At 35.8% G+C, this 19464-nt stretch overlaps 1 protein-coding gene across 4 annotated transcripts in view; it reads right to left on the bottom strand.

The window, feature by feature from the left end:
* Positions 1-5943: 5943 nt before the first annotated feature.
* The window catches only part of LOC124802923 (golgin subfamily A member 6-like protein 22), a 323612-nt gene continuing 310091 nt past the window's right edge, over positions 5944-19464 (bottom strand). Inside the window, exons 12-13 of one of the 4 annotated variants that reach the window (XM_047264007.1) lie at positions 10556-10666; positions 5944-6694 (exon numbers count right to left, since the gene is read on the bottom strand). In XM_047264007.1, coding sequence (XP_047119963.1) covers positions 6304-6694; positions 10556-10666 — 502 coding nt within the window. In that variant the 3' untranslated portion in view covers positions 5944-6303. Of the gene's footprint in view, positions 6695-10555; positions 10667-14517; positions 14867-19464 lie in introns of those variants that run through there. The other 3 variants (XM_047263998.1, XM_047264015.1, XM_047264023.1) reach the window with 3 other exon arrangements.

The raw sequence follows: 19464 nt of genomic DNA on the forward strand, positions 1-19464 counted from the left end.
AACAGTGTTCTGTGTAGTTGTGAGTGCATTACATCAGAGGTAAGTGAATTCAAACTTGGGCAAACTGTTGGTGTCTTTATGGTGGGTGCTTTCATAACCAAGGCAGCCAAAATGTTTCGTGTTTCAAGGGGAACCATACCAAAGATTTATACTGCATACAGGGAAAGCGAAAAAATGTCATCCACTAAGTCACAACACAGACAAAAATGTGTATTGCCTGATTGTGACAGACAGTCGTTGAAGATGATTTTAACAAAAAATAAGAGGAGGGCATGCACCTTTACTGTATGGTTAAATAATGATGGCGTCCTCTCGGGTAAAATATTCCAGAGGTAAAATAGTCCCCCATTCGGATCTCTGAGTGGGGACTACTCAGGAGAACGTTGTTATCAGGAGAAAGAAAACTGGTGTTCTACAGGTCGGAGCGTGGAATTTCAGATCCCTTAATCAGGCAGGTAGGTTAGAAAATTTAAAAAGGGAAATGGATAGTTTAAAGTCAGATATAGTGGGAATTAGTGAAGTTCAGTGACAGGATGAACAAGACTTCTGGTCAGGTGAATACAGGGTTATAAATACAAAATCAAATAAGGGTAATGCAGAAGTAGGTTTAATAATGAATAAAAAAGTAGGAATGCGGGTAAGCTACTACAAACAGCATAGTGAATGCATTATTGTGGCCAAGATAGATACGAAACCCATGCCTACCACAGTAGTACAAGTTTATATGCCACTAGCTCTGCAGATGAAAAAGAGATGATGAAATGTATGACGAGGTGAAAGAAATTATTTAATAGTCAGGGGTGACTGGAATTCGATAGTAGGAAAAGGAAGAGAAGGAAACGTAGTAGGTGAATATGGAATGGGGTTAAGGAATGAAAGAGGAAGCCGCCTGGTAGAATTTTGCACAGAGCGTAACTTAATCATAGCTAACACTTGGTTCAAGAATCATAAAAGAAGGTTGTATACATGGAAGAAGCCTGGAGATACTGGAAGGTGTCAGATATATTATATAATGGTAAGACAGAGATTTAGGAACTATGTTTTAAATTGTAACACTTTTCCAGCGGCAGATGTGGACTCTGACCACAATCTATTGGTTATGAACTGTAGATTGAAACTGAAGAAACTGCAAAAAGGTGGGAGTTTAAGGAGATGGGACCTGGATAAATTGAAAGAAACAGAGGTTGTAGAGAGTTTCAGGGAGAGCATTAGGGGACGAGTGATAAGAATGGGGGAAAGAAATACAGTAGAAGAAGAATGGGTAGCTTTGAGAGATGAAATAGTGAAAGCAGCAGAGGATCAAGTAGATAAAACGACGAGGGCTAATAGAAATCCTTGGGTAACAGAAGAGATATTGAATTTAATTGATGAAAGGAGAAAATACAAAAATGCAGTAAATAAAGCAAGCAAAAAGGAATACAAACGTCTCAAAAATGAGATCGACAGGAAGTGCAAAATGGCAAAGCAGGGTTGGCTAGAGGACAAATGTAAGGATGTATAGGTGCATATAACTAGGGGTAAGATAGATACTGCCTACAGGAAAATTAAAGAGACCTTTGGAGAAAAAAGAACCATTTACATAAATATCAAGAGCTCAAATGGAAAACCAATTCGAAGCAAAGAAGGGAAAGCAGAAAGGTGGAAGTAGTATATAGAGGGTCTATACAAGGGTCATGTTCTTGAGAACAATATTATGGAAATGGAAAAAGAGGTAGAAGAAGATGAAATAGGAGATATGATACTACATGAAGTGTTTGACAGAGCACTGAAAGACGTAAGTCGAAACAAGGCCCCGGGAGTAGACAACATTCCATTAGAACTACTGATAGCCTTGGGAGAGCCAGCCCTGACAAAAATCTACCATCTGGTGAGCAAGGTGTATGAGACAGGCGAAATACCCACAGACTTCAAGAAGAATATAATAATTCCAATCCCAAAGAAAGCAGGGGTTGAATGCTGGAACACGTGAGGCAATACTGACCCTACGACTTATCTTAGAAGAAAGATTAAGGAAAGGCAAACCTACGTTTCTAGCATTTGTAGGCTTAGAGAAAGCTTTTGACAATGTTGATTGGAATACTCTCTTTCAAATTCTGAAGGTGGCAGGGGTAAAATGACATTGTAATTCTGTCAGAGAGAGCAAAGGACCTGGAAGAGCAGCTGAACAGAATGGACAGTGTCTTGAAAGGATCAAAAAAAGCAAAACGAGGATAATGGAATGTAGTCGAATTAAATCGGGTGGTGCTCCAGGAATTAAATTAGGAAATGAGACGCTTAAAGTAGTAAATGAGTTTTGCTATTTGGGGAGCAAAATAACTGATGATGGTCAAAGTAGAGAGGATATAAAATGTACAATGGCAATGGCAAGGAAAGTGTTTCTGAGGAAGAGAAGTTTGTTAACATCAAGTATAGATTTAAGTGTCAGGAAGTCATTTTTGAAAGTATTTGTATGGACTGTAGCCATGTATGGAAGTGAAAAGCAGACAATAAATAGTTTAGACAAGAAGAGAATGGAAGCTTTCTAAATGTGGTGCTACAGAAGAAAGCTGAAGATTAGATGGGTAGATCACATAACTAATGAGGAGGTATTGAATAGAACTGGGGAGAAGAGAAATTTGTGGCACAACTTGACTAGAAAAAGGGATCCATTGGTAGAACATGTTCTGAGGCATCAGGGGATCATCAATTTAGTATTGGAGGGCAGTGTGGAGAGTAAAAATCATAGAGGGAGACCAAGAGATGAATACACTAAGCAGATTCAGAAGGATGTACGTTGCAGTAGGTACTGGGAGATGATGAAGCTTGCACAGGATAGAGTAGCATGGAGAGCTGCATCAAACCAGTCTCAGGTCTGAAGACCACAACAACAAGAGGATGATAGCTGCAAAAGTCACTGCAGAACTGAATGTCACACTTTCAAATCCTGTCGGCACCAAAACAATATGAAAGGAGCATCAGAAGCACAGAATCGCAGGGAAAACTAGTAAAGAAAATGCATGTAACAGGAAAATGTGGTGCTAAAGCCATAAAAACTGGTGTATGGAGCAATGGAACAACGTTATTTGGTCACGAGTCTTGTTTCACACTGTTCCCAGCTTCTGGCCGAGTTTACATTATGAGAGTGAAACATGGTGATGGTTTGGTGCTGACTTAGGCAGCCATACTGTGGTACCCATGGCCTCCAAGGTCACATTAGTGCCAAGGACTACATGAGCAGTTTGTCTGATCAGGTCCATCCAATGGCACAATATCTGTTCTCCAACTCTGATGCAGTTTTACAAAAGGGCAAGGCCCCTGTCCACACAGCTCACATCATCCAGCACTGATTTTTTTAGCATGAGGGCACCACCACAGTCACCAGATCTCAATATTATGAGCATTTGTGATCTACTTTAAAAAGAAGGGTGCACATCTGCTATTGACCTTCATCATTGTTACCTGCACTTGCCACTATTTTACAAAAAGAATGGTATAATATTTCCTTCCGGCCGGAGTGTCCGTGTGGTTCTAGGCGCTACAGTCTGGAGCCGAGTGACTGCTATGGTCGCAGGTACGAATCCTGCCTCGGGCATGGATGTGTGTGATATCCTTAGGTTAGTTAAGTTTAATTAGTTCTAAGTTCTAGGCAACTGATGACCTCAGAAGTTAAGTCGCATAGTGCTCAGAGTCATTTGAACCATTTAATATTTCCTTGGAAACCATACAGGACCTGAATTTATCCATTCCAAGAGGATTCTAAGCTGTTTTTAATGCCAATGGGTTTCCTACACTGTATTAGGCACAATAATTGGCTGTGTTTGTGGTGTTTTCATATTTTTTCCACCCACTGTAAATCATCTCAACAAATTAAAACTGTAAGCCCCATGTCAATTCAAATATGGCTCTGTCTGTCAGACCCATTATTGCAACACTAAACTGTTGAAATGCTCTTTATAATGTAGCAAATTAGGTGCAGCCTCTTGTCAATAAAAGCGAAGTCTTTGTCTCAGTGCAATAGTGTGTGTCATGGAATGAATTGTTACCAGAAATTACTAACTGGACTATAGTCCTTAACATCTTCTGAGATACATTTTGATACATTTTTCATCCTCAGATTGACATTCCACAAATTAGTCTGTGAACCTTTGTGTTACATAAAATAGTACAATAAAAGAGGCAGGAATCTAAAGTAGTCTAGTTGGAGGTTCGTGTGCTCACATTACATGCTGTTTGGAAAGGTACAATGAGATTCATATATTTTTATTTTGCTTCACAGAAGCAATTCAGTAACGTCATGTTACACCTGATTCTCTCACTGCAGAATAATTTACAATAAAGAACAACTACATATTTTTATAGTTTTATTTTACATATTTTCCTTTTCTCTGTACCCATATTCCAGTCATTCCTAATTCCACACATGAGTGAAAAAGATGAAGGGAAAAATTAAGTTGTGTGGTAGGACATATACCACACTTGAATATCTAAGTGAGAAATACTATTTCAGAAACCAAGAAATGATGATAAAAGTTCAGGGGGGCCAATAGGTTTTGGTATGATGTGAAAGTTCTTCACTGTGCATTCTCTGTTACCTAGTAAAATATGAAATGGCAGGGATGAAAAACTGATATATTATGACCCCTTTGGTAGCAATTGGCCCTTGAGAATTAAATACATCTTCAAATATATGGAAGCACCATCTTCTGTATTGTCTAAATGTTAATACAAAGGCTTAATGGTGTTTTTTTTTCACACATAAAGTACTGTTTAAATATCATGGAACCAGTAAAATAGATGCAATAAAACACCCAGCCATTATACATAGCATACGGATCTCAAGAAAACTTGGTCCCTCATGAGCCCATCACTGTGAACATCATTTTTCAAAGTCGAAGCTCAATGTATTCAGATGCAACTGTAATGTTATGAATGTTGTTTGAAGTTCAGTTGAAATTCAACCTCATTTTCAAATCAGTGTTGGTGTGCAACAAGGGTCTGTTCTCTCATAATTCAAATTGTGTAAGAACACAATGACAGTAGATCTTTTCCGGCATTCTATTCTTGTATGATGTTATATGGTGATGGAGGTGGTGGTGTAATTATGTTCTCACTGATCAAACCCATAAAGATCTCAAGAACTGGATCCTGATATGTGATAATTATTTCAGCAGTAATGTGGTAAGATTGAACTAACAACAAAATGTATTTAAGTGCTGTGTGGAATGGAAATGAAAACATTATATAGTCCATGACAGTCACAATGTTGGATGTTATGTATATGTTAATGGATGTGGATGACAGCAATCAGCAACAAATTGAGAGAAAAGTGCCATTGATGATATGGCCACATCACCAGAAGCAACAAAGACTTCATGGCAAAAACTGACCTTCATTATGAATATGAAGGAAATTGATCTCCTGGTTGTCCCAAGAAATGATGGTGAGACAAGGTCAAAGAAGACATGTAAACAAACGGCCTCAAAATGTAGGATGTTCTTGACAGGAAGCTGTGCTAGAAAGAGACCAAGCAATTGTACCCTGCATCAAAGAAAAGATATAAACAATTAATTTCACTTCTTTCTGGAACAAGTAATTCATATTTTTTATCTTATCTAGTCATAGAGAGTGCACAAGAAAGAATTTTTATGTCAGACACAAACTTTTTGCCTAGACCAAGGGCACTGAAATTGTCATATAACGTTTTTTCTGTTTTTAAATCCACAGTAAAGTGAATACATTTTACAGAAGAGACATTTGTTGACATTATTTCTATGGTGACATTTCATTATGCTGCTTTCTGCCAAAGAACATTTCTGTGCTGTCATTTTCTTTTCTCTTCATAAAAAAATGAAGAGGAGAAGAAGGAAAAGAGGAAAAGGGTGAAGAAAAAGAAGAAATGGTACTTTCTTGTTTTCATCACATTCATAGTAAATTATGTTTTCAAATGCTTTATTTTTTGTTAATCCTTATTATTTAATAACCATTTTATTTTCATGACATATTTTATTGTCTGCTGCTCTCACAACACTTTTGACATATATTGATAACATGTATACAAATCAGAGTTTTTCAAAAAATCTTCAGTGATGTTACCATTCTTCTCATAATGAACTAAGACATAACAGTCACTAAAGGGATGTTCTTCAGAGAACATAGTTCTGAAAAATTAAGTGCAGGAATATTACAAGAAATGATCCTCTAAAACATTGTAACACACTGAAGATGCCATACTGTTGGCATAAAATTGCACTGGCATTCTCACAATATAGTACTGTAAGTGCACTTGCAAGAATATATATCAAAATGGTTGACAAATAAAACTTGTCAACTACCTATCATTGGAGTAATAACATCAGTCAGAGCATCTGTAGATGCTGACCGATTTGTAAATCGACCATAGTGCTCAGAAACAAGAGGTAATGAAGAAGAGTGCAATACATTGGTGGTCATGCCGCTATTGAATTCAGGACTGCCTCCTCCTTTGCGGCAGCACTGTTCTTGCTGTGGATCTAAAATGCCTGTCACGCTTTGGGGACTACATATTACTTCTTGGTCTTTGAGCATTTTCATGAAATGCAATTGATAGTATCTTTTTTCCTCTGTCAGTAACCTCAGTTCATTATCACGCTCTGCAAGAACTTTCTTGAGATCTGCTATCACTTCTTCATGTTCTTCATGAATAGGCTGTTTCCGCAAATCTGTGGATGTATGGAGCCTGTGAAAAGAATTTAAAAATTGAAGTCCTTTAACTCAAATGGGCAGTGAAATTCAGCTGTTTCATTAACACAGCAAATAAAATTACCATTACATCAATTTATAACTATCCATGGCACACACAGATGATACAGTTATCTGAAAATATTTTAATATTTTGATCAAAAGGCAACAATGTTTATGTTTCTGATATAATTTATCATAAAAATAATAAGTAACAACTACCCTCACAATTTGGTCACTTCCCTTCATATTATTTCTTTGTGCCCTTCATAAAATTTCTACACAGTTTGTGAACCACAAAAATTAAAGTATGCTGTAACTGTATTCTCAAATCAGGAGATCAGCTGAACTTCTCTGAAAGAGTTCATACTTCTAGTGTGACAATATTACATGGTACAGAATCATAATGTATTTTCTGACATGGGCTTTTGTTGTGTGAATGCAAACTCTCCCTGAATTTACTTCTGATGAGAAGCTCTCTGGTTTCCAGCCATGTAGTAGTGTTAAGATACCATGTATTTTATCTTAATGCTACCACCTAGCTTGAAACCCAAAAGATTTTCATCAAGTGTTGTTGTTATTGTGGTCTTCAGTTCCAAGACTGGTGTGACACAGTTCTCTTAACTAGTCTGTCCTGCACAAGTCTCTTGCGTGAATACTGCTACTTACATCCATGCGTGCTTGCTTACTGTAGTATAGCCTTAGTCTCCCACTACTCTTTTTACAACCATCTCCTCCCTTCATTACCAATCTGACAATGCCTCCATGTCTCATGATATGTCCTACCACCTGATCACTTCATTTAATAAAAACATAAATTTATTTATTTTTGGATCAGTTCAGTTTCTTCCCATTAATTATATGATCTATTCATTTAATTTTCAGCATATTTCTTATTTGAACTGTTAATCACGTTTTACTTCCTTATACGACTTACATTCCATACAAGTACCTTCAGCAAAGACTACCCAAAGTTAAGTTTATATGCAATGTGAACATATTTATCGTTTTCAATTTTTTTGCTGTTGTCAGTTTGCATTTTATATCTTTTTCTATAAATTTCTTCTGTTCATCTCTAAGATAAGTCATAAGGTCAGTACTGCCTCACGTGTTCCTATATTTCTCCCGAACCCGATGATTAATGCTTCATGCAGTTCTTCCTGCATCAGATTTGTATTCACTCTTGAGCTTCCAACAACTTCTTCCATTATTATGAGCCAAGATATTTCAATAGGCTGTTAGGTATGTTATTCTGTTGGACAAATTAAGTTATGGAAACATCGCAAAGTTACGGAACTTCCATATGCTGTCAGATAATGTCTATGTCTATGCCTGAAGAACATTAGTAGCAATGTTGCTTTCATTAGATTGTTGATGGCTCAGCTGATTTCTTTGCCTTTCAGCATCAAGTGCCTGTTTCTGTGCACCACTGAAGGTGTGGCCTTTGTTCTGGTTAAAGGTGTTACACATCTTGATTTAAATGACTTCTTTAATGACAGAATTGCTGTAGTAGATGCATGGGATAATATTTCCGTTTCATCAAACATAATCGTACATTTGTTTATAAGGCTTTGTTTGGCAATAGCATATTGTTGAAATTGTGATATTGAATGACGAGTCCACTCAGTTTTCTGAAATCATTCATGCTGACTGACCAGTGTAACTGCAACTACATGTTTTTCAGTCACAGACACTGATATTATCTCCAGTGGCATATGGAAGTTCCATGACTACGTAACATCTCTGTGCCATAATTTGCCCAACTAAATAAAGTGCCCAACTCCCTATTGCCTGATGGTGACACTGGAGGAAGTCATCAAAAGGTTGAGATTGAATACAAATCTTCTCCAGAAGGTCACTGTGAAAAACTACATGCTCAAAAGTATGTGTGTTCAAGATTACATAGTCACCATATTTACTGGAGTTTTGCAATTCTATGATAATATTCTTTGTTTGACATAAGCAAAGATTGCTATGATTTTTGACAGAGTTTTTCAATTTTAGGATGAGATTCTACTTTAGGACACATAACATATGCATGGTATAAATGTTTCAGCTTTGTTCTATTAAATAGGTTGTTAAAGAAACTCTGTGTAGTTCAATTTATTCATTATAAACATATGTGAAAAATCTGCTATGCTTAGACTGACAGAAGTCAATCCCAAGTAACTCCTGACAACTATGGAATTGGTCATACACACACCATTATTTTAGTTTGAAAACACTTGAAAATCAGTGGGAAGTTGTCTGGACCGTGAGTAGTATGGCCAAAACACTTCACAAACTGTTTTAAAGCAATTTTTCTCTTCATGAAATCCTCCACTAGTGTGCTTATTTTGGGAACTAAATTGTTATTAAAAATGATTTACTGCAGGTTCTTTGAATAAGTTATTGCTTCAACTTCATCCTTAATTGGTTGTTTTGGCTTTCATTCACTGAATACATGTCGTATCTTCAATAGGACCTGACAGGAAAACCTTTCATCACTTTCTCTTCATGGGAAAGGAATGTTAACTAATCTGCCAAATTACTGGTTTTGTTTACTTTAGTCACACACTTCAGAATTTGTGTAGACCTTTATGTCATTATTTCACAGAAATGTTAAAATTTTGCATGAACATTAAGACAGCTGTGAAAAAGAATGTGAGCCAGCGATTTTTCTTAATGTATTTATTTTCTTTCACTATAAGTTCATAACTCAAAAGTCAATTAGTTTTTGCTATCATCGAAATCAATATGCACTGTTGAAGAAATAACGTTAAAATTTAAAAGTGATTTCATACATGATCTCCTTTTTAAATATTGCTTATCCTTGTGGTTAATTTGACTTCCATTTGAGGTTTTGGCACCAGTCTGCTTCAACATGTGCTACACATATTGGACATGAACTTCTACCACAAGAGGCATTTTTGGGGTCTAACTGAAACAAGTAAGATAAAAACATTTTTCTCTATAATGTCACCAGCCATTTATTGGTTCTGTATGTGCATTCATACTCTGCAAGTCACCTTATGGACTGTGGTAGAGTACTTCAGGTACCACTATCACTTCCCACATTTCCTGTTTCATTTGCAAATGGCTTGTGAAAATGTTGATAAACTCTATATGAGCTCTAATCCCTTAGTTTTACCATCATGACCATTTCCAAGATACATGTGGGACAAAGTAAGATGCTACAGTATTTTATTGGGATGTGTGCTCTCAGAATTTGTTTCCAGGAAATTTCTTAGTGATGCAAAGGGTCTTGTATTGCCTCGCAGCATTGAAGTAGCATTAGTAGCTGGTTGGTGGTATTATGTTTATTAGACATATCTCTGAAGAAATGTGTGACTCTTCTTTTGATCTTCTATATCTCCACTATCAATCAGACCTGGTAAAGGGCACAGGCTGATGAGTAACACTCAAAACTGACCAAATGATGTTCCAAATTAAACAGTTTCGTAATGATACCATCACTCCCACTGATGCTGACTATGCCAGTTGTGAACAGAACTTACTGTGTCTACTGCCCGATTATTTGTACAATTGTAAAACTGTGAGGAGACAGAATGGCTGGTCAGAAGGTGAAATTTCAGTACTTAGAGGGGGAAAAAATCTATTCCTTACATTTTGAGCTGTTAGTTCTTTCATGAGGGAGGAAATAATGATAAGTTGAGGAAAAGTGACATGTCACTCAGACTCCAGGATGAATGGAAAGCTGATGAGATATCAGCAAAGAAATGCTTCATATAAGAAGGTCTGTTCACTGGTCAATCAAATCCTGAACAGTGAAGCCTCTGATGGCATACTACTATTAACAATAACAATCCAAGAGAACATTATACTAATAATAAACTTATTTTATAAGCTAGAAACTCACCTTTGACTCAGAACATTTATTTCCTGCTGCATTTCTTCTTTCAGTTTATTCCATTGTTCCTTTTCTTTTTCGTATTTTTCCTTCAGCTCTGACAGTCTTGCATCACGCTCCCTGTGATCCAAGGTGAGGGTGGAGAGCGAAATGGAAATGGAAAAAGGAACATACAGGTAGGCAATCTGGTCCATAATGAGTGCATTTCCTTTTAATGTATATAAAACTACTGATGTCAGTGCAAAAATGAACAGTACTTAGTGCATCTAAGATACATATTACATAAAATGCTTTTTGTTTTAATTTCAGTATGCTGCTATATGTGAGCTTGAAGCAATAGTAGTTTTAAAGCTATGCTGCAGTTGTTATACAGTGCTGATATGTGTAGCATGTTGGGACAAAAAACTGAAGTTGCAATTTCTTGGTCTAAACAGCAAGCAGCAAATACATCCAAAGGAAGTCACATTGCTCCATTTTTTTTCTTATCTGGTGTTTGCTACTGAATTGTTAATAATTATTCATCAAATACTGGACATTACACATCTTGTATCTCTGGTTTTGTAGTTCTGAGCCTGCATCAAAAACAGTACCTTTGCTTTGTGTATGCACATATATTATTTAGTGAATTAAAGTATTGAGATCACTTAATAGGTCAGTACAGGGCCATGCTGTCTCCCATTTCCCTATATTAATAGTGCCTGGACACAGAATCAGTTCGAAAACATTTTTCCATACAAGTGACAAAGCATTTGGTGACCCCTTCCATTTGTCCATGTAAGTGCCATATTATTTGGCAGCCTTCTCCCTTTTGCCCACGCAACCTTCATACATTAGTTGCCATTCCTTGGGCTCTTGGTAATTTAAATGTATCGAGTGTGGAAATGAGTTTTTCTCTCCACTAATTGTGATACACCCAGTGTACACATTTTGCACTAGGGATGCGTCTGGTACCCCTAGCAGTTTGGTGCCTCAAGTGGCTGCTTGTGTTGCTTGGGCCTCAAAGTAGCCCTGTTTGGACATCAAAATACTATTTAAGATAACATACTCCTGTAATTATAAAATTCTTTAGGTATGTAGTTCTACATGTCCTGATGTAAAAATGTTGTGTGCTACTTTTTATGATCTTAGTTCATTTGTATGTACTGTTTTGCGAGATCTCAAAAGAGTTTATAATAAAGCCTGTTAGCCTGAAATATGTTGGCAGTCAAAGCATGGAAGAATTCAGCAACTGCTAATGGTATCATTCAGAAATGAGATAAACATCTTCACCATAAAAATATTTTTGAACCCCAAATAATATACTACTGACATGCTGCCTTTATAGCATTGTTACTCAGAAGTGTCCACATAAAAATGTGAAAAATTAAAGGAAAAGATACTGTAACATATGGTTGCAATAATTCTTTGAATCAACTACAACAGGGAAAAAAATGAAGATTTCTTTCATAGCTATAAATGCACATAATCAAACAGTTTACACTTACAAGTAAAATCCAAGTCAATCAGAACTGTGAATTTTCTTGTGTTATTTGATTTAGCACATTTAAAGAAAGAGTTAAAATACAAATAGATAATAAATCAGTCTTAATTTTGGTTAATTTGTAATTCTAGATGACTTTTTCTGGCTACAAAAGAGAAACAGTTTACAAATGAAAATAATTGTCTGAATAAAATGAGATGCAGGACAGTCATACATTTAACAAAGCAAAAAGTATGTCACTTCAGACTGTGCAACAATAGAGTTATTACACAGCCTGTATTCTTGGCATGATGATGTGATGAAACAAAACACAATAAAAGCAGCAAGAGAATCTTACATTGGAAAATTGTTATCAACCAAGTAATGTAAATGCATCAAAGAAAGACTGGACACCAGAGCCCAATATTTATAAAGGTTGTGGACAATGGTATATAATGATGGTTCTATACAACTTAGGTCCATAGATCTGAAGTGGGCAATTATGCTGTGGTACTGAATTGTGGGGAACAATGTCAGCAAATCTCTTCCTGGAATTATGTAGTGGACCAGGTTTGTACATCATTAAATTGACATCAGTATGGTCAAATACAAATAAAGAATTATGTAGTTTCATGTTACATGGATCATAATAGTGACCTACTGCTATAATGTGGAATCAACCAATTTTACAATTATAAAACATTTTCTCAGGAAAAATGTGGCAACATTCTTGTTATTTGATCCACAAGTGTCACTAACATAGGACCACTCAATCTGAGAAAAAATTCTTCATAGCCTAAGGGAATTTTATTAGGCTGGATTTACAATTGAAGAGTTGCTGGATCAGTGTAATTATGGTAATGTATTTTCTAGGTAAGAGCCCAGTATATTATGTTAACAAACATCATAAATGGTTTTCATATTTTTTTACTGATGAATAATCAGTTTATGGAGTACACAACAGAAAAAGAGGGCATTTCATTATCGAAGTTATAAAGATATTTATCTATGTTCCTTGTCTGGTTGATGTGGATATATGTATGTAATACTCTGCGAAAAGCAGGTGGAAAATAAATACAAGGTGATTTTTGGAGGCTGTCTGTCACAAGTTTGAATGAATTATTTTTTGTGACACCACAGGCCAGCATGTGTGACAGCTTTGTGGAGAACCTGGGTTCAATTTCTGATACTGCCACAGATATTCCCTTGGACAGAAGACTGGATTGGGCTGAATTCAGATTTTTGTTGTAATCAAGGAGCTACTTGATTGAGAAGTAGCAACTTCAAGAGCTGGGAAACTGATGACAGTTGGGAGAGCGATGCACTGGCACTATGTCCCTGCATACTGCATCCAAATGCCACCATTGGTTGCAGTTGTCACTAGCAGAAAGGTACTGAATGGCTTGTCAGGGCCAGTTCACAGAACTGGAGTAATCTACCATAACTGTTTAGGTGAACTTGAATTACTGTTTATACCTTTCTATATGTGCTATAACTTCCTCTAACATAGTTTTTCTAGTTGACTCAAAGACTTTTCTGTCATATGATGTGTTACAGTTATCTTTTGTTATTAGCTCATTTTGATTATTTGAATGCAGGATCTAATATTTTAAACTGTTAAAAACTGCATAGTGTTAATTGTTTTCTAGAGGAAAGTCACAGTCTGTTAATATAAGAAAGTTAAAAAGTTGTGTGTGTGTGGGGGGGGGGGGGCAATTTTAAAAAATGCAATTTGCAAGTGGACTCCCACAATAAAAGTAGTTTTTGTCAATCAAAATATATTTTCCAAATATCTACATATCATTCATGAAAGACACCTGAAGACAAATTTAAATGGCTTCTATGATAACTGAAACATATAAGGATTTTTTGTTCTTTCCCAGGAGAAGAGTTAATGGTGCAATTTTATATGTCTAGTAATAAGATATCTTGTTGCTAACATAAACCACAATTTGTATCTGGCTCTCTTTCCTTCTATCAGCTGCTATACAAATGACCTCTACTTCCTGTTGATTGCATTGTTGTGAAACAGTTCCTGAGTGTACATTGGACTCCTCTGTAAACAGTTCTTGAGTGCACATTTGACTCCTTTCAAATTCTTCATTCTTTTACAAAATGGAAGTCTGCATATGCCAATATCAGTCTAGGAGTCATTCACATTCCTCTACAAATGCTATGAATGACCAAGTCTTCTCAAATGTATATGGCATAGCATAGGGTGCATAGTCTATGAGTGCTGTTTATTTTTCATTTCAGCACAAACAAATTTGTCTTATCTCTCTGTTCATCCAACAACATATTACATAAAGAGTCATCAAAATTATAAATATTTTTAGTAACTGCCCAAATATAAAAGTACAAACATAAAAAAGAAAGAAATCTACAAACACTGACAAACAGAGAAAAAAAGGCTGTTACAATTTTGCACAATGTAACATATTTAACAAAAATTTGACTCATTTATCAAATCATCAAAAAAATTTATATACTGATTGATCCAGTAATACTCAAACATCCCTACTCCTCAGTTACAAACCAATTCATACTTTTGGTAATAATTGGAAATAGTCTGCATTCATCTACAACAGAAATCATGCTTATGAGCTAGTAGCATAATGCTTTTGGAATGTGATGAATGTGGCCTATATTCAATTGCAATTATCCTGCATTGTTAAAATGCAACAGTGAAAGTTTTACACAACCAATACAGCTAAGCATCTAAATAAAGAAGAATAGCAATAGATAGCAAAAGAAATGACATTGTTAGTGAAAAGGAACCCAGAAGGAGCCAAGAAAGGAATGGGAGCAGGAAAACAGAGAGCGCAGCAGGCAGTTTTCCGCCAGTGCTGTCTTCTGTGTTGCTAGAGAACAAAATGTAACCTTAATTTTAAAAAGAATGTCACTAAAATATTTGCTAACCTTGCAGGCCTTCATGAACCACTGGATTTTTTTTCTGTGATACATGCTTTGGTACAGATTACATTGCACAGTTGTATCATTAGTGTCAGGTTTAAACATTACTGTGCTCAGTGTGCAAAAATATAAACTCTTAAGAGGCCAGAAAAACTCTGTATGTGCACTGTCATTTTAAGAAACTTAAATGTTACAAGGTTAAGTACTGCCTTATCCAATTAAAAAAATTAAATAATTATTGACATCACAATGCACAAAGGTACTCAAAAGATACCACAAACTGTTGTCCTATGAGTCATTCATGCATTTTCCAGTGTTTCATTTATCCACAAAGAAATGTTTTGCTAAGCAGCCATTTTTGTCTAAGAATTTACAAAAATATAGATATTTCCACTTGTTTTACAGTTTACAGTGTTCCCCATTGTTGTTGAGCTGCAAACTATACTTTTGTCTCAATGCTATGTTACGAAATAAGTTCTGGGTAAAAGTGCATAATGCAGACATTACACTGACAATTTGCTGAGAACACCATGTTATTACATTCACATAGGACCTTTTGGGTGTAATGTGTTTGCTTTCCCCTCACCAGTAAACCACCCCAGTTAGCTAATCATGAGGAGCTTAAAATTTAAAGCGAAATTTGAGCCTTGGTGAGGTTTGGCATTTTTTAGTGTTAATATATGGCAGACATAAAAGTTATTTTAATTGTAAAAAAGAAGGTCTAACAACCATCTCTGACTTAACCCCAGATCATTAGGCTATTACCCCAATTCACTAAACACCAATCCAGTATTTCTTGTGCAAATGTAAGCAATAAGAATATTGTGTGAGGTTGACTGTGATACATAACAAAGGGCTTTTCAAGAATATTGGCATCTTCATATCCAGAGGCCAGTACTTTGCTCCTTCATGACATTTGTGATTGACTAAAAGAATAATTTTCAGATTAAGTGTAATCCACATGCCAACATCAGGGCACACTTTTAGTACAAAAGTCTCTAATAACCTACGCATAAGAGGTAGGTTGGTTTCAAATTATCGCCACTGAAATGAAGCTCTGTACCATGTTATCAACAGGGAGAAGATTCTTTGTAGATAACTAGAAAAAGTGCAATCATTACACCTTATAGTAATGTGTGAACAATATATACGGTGACTGGGGATAAGTGTTTCAATAGATTTTAAGTTGCATTTCACAAGCAAGAAGCTTGGTTTTGTTCAGTGCTCAAAAAAGTAATGTATACCTTACCAGTGAATATGTAATTTGAATTAAACAGATGTATTTTAAAGTGTAGATATTTTGATATGAATAAATTCTAACACATTTATTACTTTATTTCAAAGCATGTTAAAAGATTAACACAACAGGACAGTTCAAGGAACCTGAATTTGATAGTATTGTAGTCATAAACCTAAATATAACACTCCCTGCAGTAGTGTCCTTTCAAATGTATGCTAGACATGTTGCATAGTCCACACTGTTCTATACATAAAAAAATCACAAACACATGATTTCACTGTGTGGCTGAGTAGTTAAATCACTAAAGGCTCTGAATTCCAACAGTTGTACTAGCCCCTCCCAAGAACACAAAATTCAATATCGTTTCATTTTGTTAAAAACCAGCAATGACTGTTTCTGAATGCTGGTTCATATTAGTGGATATATTACTCAATATGTCAACACCAAATGTAGTTATGGCTGCAGGAAGAAGTGCTATCGAGTCAAACACAGTGTCCCATTGGATACTAAACTGCACTAATGTCAGCTAGTTCCACAGGGAGAAATTCACGCAGTTCAAATTGGGAGACCTAACTGGATACCGAGCAGGATCAAAAAATCCCCTCATATAAATACATACAGCAGGAAAATTACCCATCAGCATACAATCCAATTGGATCCATTTGTGTTGAAAAAGCCTTAGAGGTATACCAAAAGGGGAGGAATGATATCTTTCCAGAAAACAGTGATTTATATTGTTACTTTGGAATCTGTTGTGGTGCTTAAAAGGTTAACTCAAAAACTAATGAACCATCATATCTAACAATGTGATGCATGTTCTAAACAAGGGATTTGTTATGTCTAGAGATGGATGTTTTGAATGTTCACAATATTTTCTCTGTACAATGTAGCTTCATCAGAAAAAAGACTGCGGCTCGTGGTCTTGGGGTAGCGTTCTCGCTTCCCGCGCACGGGGTCCCGGGTTTGATTCTCGGTGGGGTCAGGGATTTTCTCTGCCTCAAGATGACTGGGTGTTGTGTGTCTTTCATCATCATTTCATCCTCCTTCACTCCCAAGTCGCCATAGTGGAGTTAAAGAACTTGTGGAGTGACGGCCGAACCGCCCCGCGATGGGTCTCCCAGCCACCAGTGCCATATGCTCATTATTATTATTATTATTATTATTATTATTATTATTATCATCAGAAAAAAGAATATTTGTAGTTATTACAGTAATAACCAGCAGCAAAATTCCTGATATTATGGTAGTCTTTTGCATGTAAGCTTTGTTGCCTAGCATTATAATAATATTATAAAGATTCTCGTATTTCAAAACATCATAGATAATGATATGTAGGATCCTACATAAAGTCTTGTTTGCCATATTGTGAACCAGAAGTTTCATGTACAGTACAGTGAAAAGTAGGGGATCTTCATTTGCAGCTGTTTGTACACTTTGATGATGTCCCATACTAATGTGCTCATCAGTAGCCAGTTGGCTGGTTTCACAAAGTCATAAAAGACCTTGTGGTCAGTAGTTTTGTCATAACCCTGGATAACTTAATGTAAAAAGCTGTCAGGCAGCTTCCATGATGCCAATACACTCTCAAAAAGCATCTTTATATATGGATATTCACTGAATCATGCTAGATGTCCATAGGATGAAGTGAAAGTAACTAATCTTTTATAAAAGCACACTATGTGCAGCACAGTTGGGCCTGTATCTGCTTTACTGTGGGCCCCTGTAATTATTTGAATGGGAAAGACAAACATAATCAATTGTTTTCATATGTTCATGTCAATAAAATATGTTACGGAACAATGAAGCTGAAATTGCTGTATAAATATTTGTGTTTTGAGTCAATGGCTAACTGTGCTGAAGCTGTTCCTGGACAAATGGTATGTAAAACAACTGTAGAATGTACCAAACTCCTTTGGGGGAGCGAAGGGGGGGGGGGGGGGGGGGGGTTTGGTTGACTGCTCTTGTAAAGCCATCTTACATATCTACACAGCTTAAAATGTGAAATGTGGTGGTGTATCAGTTACACCAGGTTTAACAAGAGTTTTAGTGTCAAACATGAATAAATTTATTAATTTACAATGAGATTTTCTGTACTACTTTCCTCATAATTTTTCTTCATAGTAAATGGTTTGCAGGATTATAGTGCTCTTAAACTGCATGCTTCATCATCTTTTTTGAAAATCACAGATTATATAACATTCTGACTATGTCTATTTTTGTTTTAAAATTGAGTACTGCATCACATGATGAAGAGCATGAATGTAAATATCCATTCACTTTATAGTTCTTCAAGCATTTGAAATGCTCTGGAAGAAAATCATGAATGTACACTATTTTAAAAGAATTTTTTGATGTATTGTAACTTGGAATTATTATTTCATAATGATTTTATGTGATAGTTTTGATGGCAATCATTATGAAGTACTGTTGTAGACAAGATTCTTTTCATTGGATTTAATGTTAAAACAAAATCAAATTTTATTTTGTAGTTTAGATTAGAATTTTATGCATTAAATACTATGAATATTCTCTGCCACAATTTCTCATTTCACTGTTGCATATTCCCACTATCATATCAAAAAGGAAGTTTTACAATGGAATACAATTCTGAAATGCACAACAAATTTTCAGGAAGGTCTGCAAGGTTTGTATTTGGTCTTACATTTAATAATGTAAAATAGAGATTTGTAGTTCCCATACAGTAGTTTCAGGTTTGCTAACATATTCCATTTTAGCATTAAGCTGATGTAACTGCAGATACAATAAACTATCTTAAAGGAACACAAAACTGCTGTATTCACTGAAATTTTAAGTTGTGTTGAGACACAGTACCACAGTTCATATTGAATATGAGAAGTATAAACTTGCAGATAATTCTTCAGGTGGCAAAAAGGTGGTAAGTAAAATACTCACAATGTTGTTGAGACACTGAGTGGCAGGCAGATATATAAACAAGATTTAAATCATCAAAAAGCTTTGATGAGACAATTTAGCTACGCATGAGTATGTATACGCTTTTGAGCTCCAAGGAAGAAAACAGTAGGAAAGCTTAGCAACAAATTCAATCTTGTTTGTGTACTTGTTGACTGCTCAGTGCCTCCACTACATGGTAAGTGAATATCTATATTCCATCGATTATTTTCATTACACTCAGTGTTTTACTGAGTCATCAACAGAATACTGATTTGCTGAGAACATTAATTAAACACAAGACATGGAACAGGATGGAATATAGGCACTGCAAGATGTGGTAACTCAGTAATAAAATGCTTCATTCATAACTGGGAGGACCATCATGTAAATATG

Source organism: Schistocerca piceifrons, chromosome 1 (assembly GCF_021461385.2).
Source record: "Schistocerca piceifrons isolate TAMUIC-IGC-003096 chromosome 1, iqSchPice1.1, whole genome shotgun sequence".
Classification (NCBI taxonomy): Eukaryota; Metazoa; Arthropoda; class Insecta; order Orthoptera; family Acrididae; genus Schistocerca; species Schistocerca piceifrons.